Source organism: Borostomias antarcticus, assembly GCF_949987555.1.
Source record: "Borostomias antarcticus genome assembly, chromosome: 26".
NCBI lineage: Eukaryota > Metazoa > Chordata > Actinopteri > Stomiiformes > Stomiidae > Borostomias > Borostomias antarcticus.
Genome location: NC_140259.1, coordinates 8,354,789 through 8,358,460, shown reverse-complemented (window position 1 = coordinate 8,358,460; position 3,672 = coordinate 8,354,789). Strand labels below are relative to the sequence as shown.

At 49.0% G+C, this 3,672-nt stretch overlaps 1 protein-coding gene across 1 annotated transcript in view; it reads left to right on the top strand.

Moving 5' to 3' along the window:
- The window catches only part of abhd17ab (abhydrolase domain containing 17A, depalmitoylase b), a 9,528-nt gene extending 6,121 nt beyond the window's left edge, over nucleotides 1-3,407 (top strand). Inside the window, exon 5 of the mRNA XM_084458950.1 lies at nucleotides 3,001-3,407. Coding sequence (XP_084315076.1) covers nucleotides 3,001-3,226 — 226 coding nt within the window. The 3' untranslated portion in view covers nucleotides 3,227-3,407. The remainder of the gene's footprint in view (nucleotides 1-3,000) is intronic.
- The last annotated feature ends 265 nt before the right edge of the window (nucleotides 3,408-3,672 follow it).

Below are 3,672 nucleotides of genomic sequence, written 5' to 3'. Positions count from 1 at the left end.
CACTCACTCACTCACTCACTCACTCACTCACTCACTCACACTCACTCACTCACTCACTCACTCACTCACTCACTCACTCACTCACTCACTCACTCACTCACTCACTCACTCACTCACCTCACTCAATTTGTTGGCCTTCATTGAAGTGTTAAAAACACATGAGTATAGGAGAATATGCCTGCTGTAGTTTCCCTGTATGCTTTTAACATATAAACACCACAGCTCAAGAGCCCTTCTTTAAACATATAAACACCACAGCTCAAGAGCCCTTCTTTTAACATATAAACACCACAGCTCAAGAGCCCTTCTTTTACCATATAAACACCACAGCTCAAGAGCCCTTCTTTTACCATATAAACACCACAGCTCAAGAGCCCTTCTTTTAACATATCAACACCACAGCTCAAGAGCCCTTCTTTTAACATATAACTACCACAGCTCAAGAGCCCTTCTTTTAACATATAAACACCACAGCTCAAGAGCCCTTCTTTTAACATATAAACACCACAGCTCAAGAGCCCTTCTTTTAACATATCAACACCACAGCTCAAGAGCCCTTCTTTTAACATATAACTACCACAGCTCAAGAGCCCTTCTTTTACCATATAAACCCCACAGCTCAAGAGCCCTTCTTTTACCATATAAACCCCACAGCTCAAGAGCCCTTCTTTAAACATATAAACCCCACAGCTCAAGAGCCCTTCTTATAACATATAAACCCCACAGCTCAAGAGCCCTTCTTATAACATATAAACACCACAGCTCAAGAGCCCTTCTTTTAACATATAAACACCACAGCTCAAGAGCCCTTCTTTTAACATATAAACACCACAGCTCAAGAGCCCTTCTTTTAACATATCAACACCACAGCTCAAGAGCCCTTCTTTTAACATATAACTACCACAGCTCAAGAGCCCTTCTTTTAACATATAAACACCACAGCTCAAGAGCCCTTCTTTTAACATATAAACACCACAGCTCAAGAGCCCTTCTTTTAACATATCAACACCACAGCTCAAGAGCCCTTCTTTTAACATATAACTACCACAGCTCAAGAGCCCTTCTTTTACCATATAAACCCCATAGCTCAAGAGCCCTTCTTTTACCATATAAACCCCACAGCTCAAGAGCCCTTCTTTTACCATATAAACCCCACAGCTCAAGAGCCCTTCTTTTACCATATAAACCCCACAGCTCAAGAGCCCTTCTTTTAACATATCAACACCACAGCTCAAGAGCCCTTCTTTTAACATATCAACACCACAACTCAAGAGCCCTTCTTTTAACATATAAACACCACAGCTCAAGAGCCCTTCTGGTTCCTAGAAACGTCCCGTCACGTGCACGAGTTCCTCCACTCAGCGTACAAAAAACAAGGGCTTTTCTTTCTTTTTTTGAGACAATTATATTGTTAATTGGGATTTAGACAGTTAATTGTCTAGCAAAATCTGTAATCGTTACAGCCCTAGGCTTGTCACACACACACACACACACACACACACACACACACACACACACACACACACACACACACACACAAACAGTGTAGCTGTGGGGGGGGGGCAGACCTCTGGAAACTGAAGTACTCTTTATTTTCTAAACACCTGAAAACCTAGAGGGACTGAGCTTGTGTGTACCGTGTACGCCTGAAAACCTAGAGGTGTGTGTACACCCGAAAACCATTTTGTAGAGGGACTGAGCGTGTGTGTGTGTACCGTAGGGACACACACACACACACACACACACACTCTAGTCCTCTGCCGTTTGGCATTTCCACATTTTCCATGTCGTGGAACGCTTGGCGTCGGTCGGTAGTAATGACGGGGCTTGAAATGTCAGGGGTGGCGGTGTCGGCGTCGTCTGAGTCATATCTCTCTGAATCAGAGAGATCCAGACGTTCTCCATCAGTTCTGACTCATCTGGTTGAAAATGCCAGTTCGGCAGACGCCTGACTCTTAATGGAGGGACAACGCACTCGGAGAAGAGAAATGTAGTTAAAGTTCTCGACGTTGCTCTTTAATGTAATTGGGGGCGGAGAGGAGAGGAGAGAAAAACAGGTTCAGGCAACTTCATCAGTAGGTCACAAGGTTCTCAGACATCAGGACTCTTCCTCATATGAGATCACCAGTCCTTTTACTGATAGATGAAGATCATAAATGATCCTACCCCCTGGTATGGTGGGATGCTGTGATAAGCAGCTGTGTGTGTGTGTGTGTGTGTGTGTGTAGGGGGGTTGGGTTAGCATGGGTGGGGGAAGAGTGTGAAAGCCTGCAGTGTTTGTCTGATGCCATCCCCCGGCACCCCCACCCCCCCCCACACACACACACACACACACACACACACACTGTATCGACCTCAGAATAGACCCGGTGATAGACACTGAGTGGTGGTGAGCTCTCTTACACTCATACACATAATAGCTTATTATGCTTATTACACACACACACACACACACACACACACCATAGCTGTTCAGCTCACACACACACACACACAGTACTCCTTGTGTTTATCTCTCGTTTGTCATGGGTTAAATAGGCAACAGCTACCAACCGCTCACATCACAAGTCTGAACTCCTCGCTCTACCACCCTGCCCCCCCGCCTCTCTCTCTCCATACCTCTGCCCCTCTCTCTCTCTCTCTCTCTCCATCCCTCTCTCTCTCTCTCTCTATCCCTCTCTCTCTCTCCATCCCTCTCTCTCTCTCCATCCCTCTCTCTCTCCATCCCTCTCTCTCTCCATCCCTCCCACTCTCTCCACCCCCCCTCTCTATCCCTCCCCCTATCTCTCTCCATCCCTCCCCCCTCTCTCTCTCTCTCTATCCCTCCCCTTCTCTCTCTCCATTCCTCCCCCTCTCTCCCCAGCATAGAGAAGGTCTATAACCAGTGTATTCCAGCATAGAGAAGGTGTCTATAACATGTTATAACCAGTGTATTCCAGCATAGAGGTGTCTAACCTGTTATAACCTGTGTATTAACCTGTTATAACCTGTGTCTTCCAGCATAGAGAAGGTGTCTAAGATCCCGTCGCCGGTGCTGATCATCCACGGCACGGAGGACGAGGTGATCGACTTCTCCCACGGCCTGGCGCTGTTCGAGCGCTGCCCCAAGGCCGTGGAGCCCCTCTGGGTGGAGGGCGCCGGCCACAACGACATCGAGCTCTACAGCCAGTACCTGGAACGCCTCCGACGCTTCATAGGCCAGGAGCTCGCCGCCCAGCACGCCTAGGACACTAGGACCCGGGGGCCCGGGGCCGGGCCTGGGAGGGCCAACTAGGGCCTGTCTTAATCTGGTCTGGGTTTAGCGGAGTCTGACCTGACCCACCCCCCTCCACACACACACACACACACACACCTCCGGCTGTTCTCTAGCTCCTTGACTCTTGTCCCTCTCCTCCCGGGCCCCTGGCCACGCCCTGCCTCCCCTCCGGCTCCAAGCAGGGTCTCGTCGTCCCCCCGACTCCACAACCCCTCGTTCCTCACAGTCAATACCCTCCCCCCCAGCTGTCCGTCTGCATGTCTGTCTCTCTGCCCCTCCCACCCACCCACCCACCCAAACTAACCACCCAGCCAGGCAGCTGTGACAAAGGCATTGTGTTATTCTGACTCGTCTGACTGAACGTTCGGCGAGATTAGCCGTTCCTAAGCACTGACATCCTGGCATTTCATCCGAAT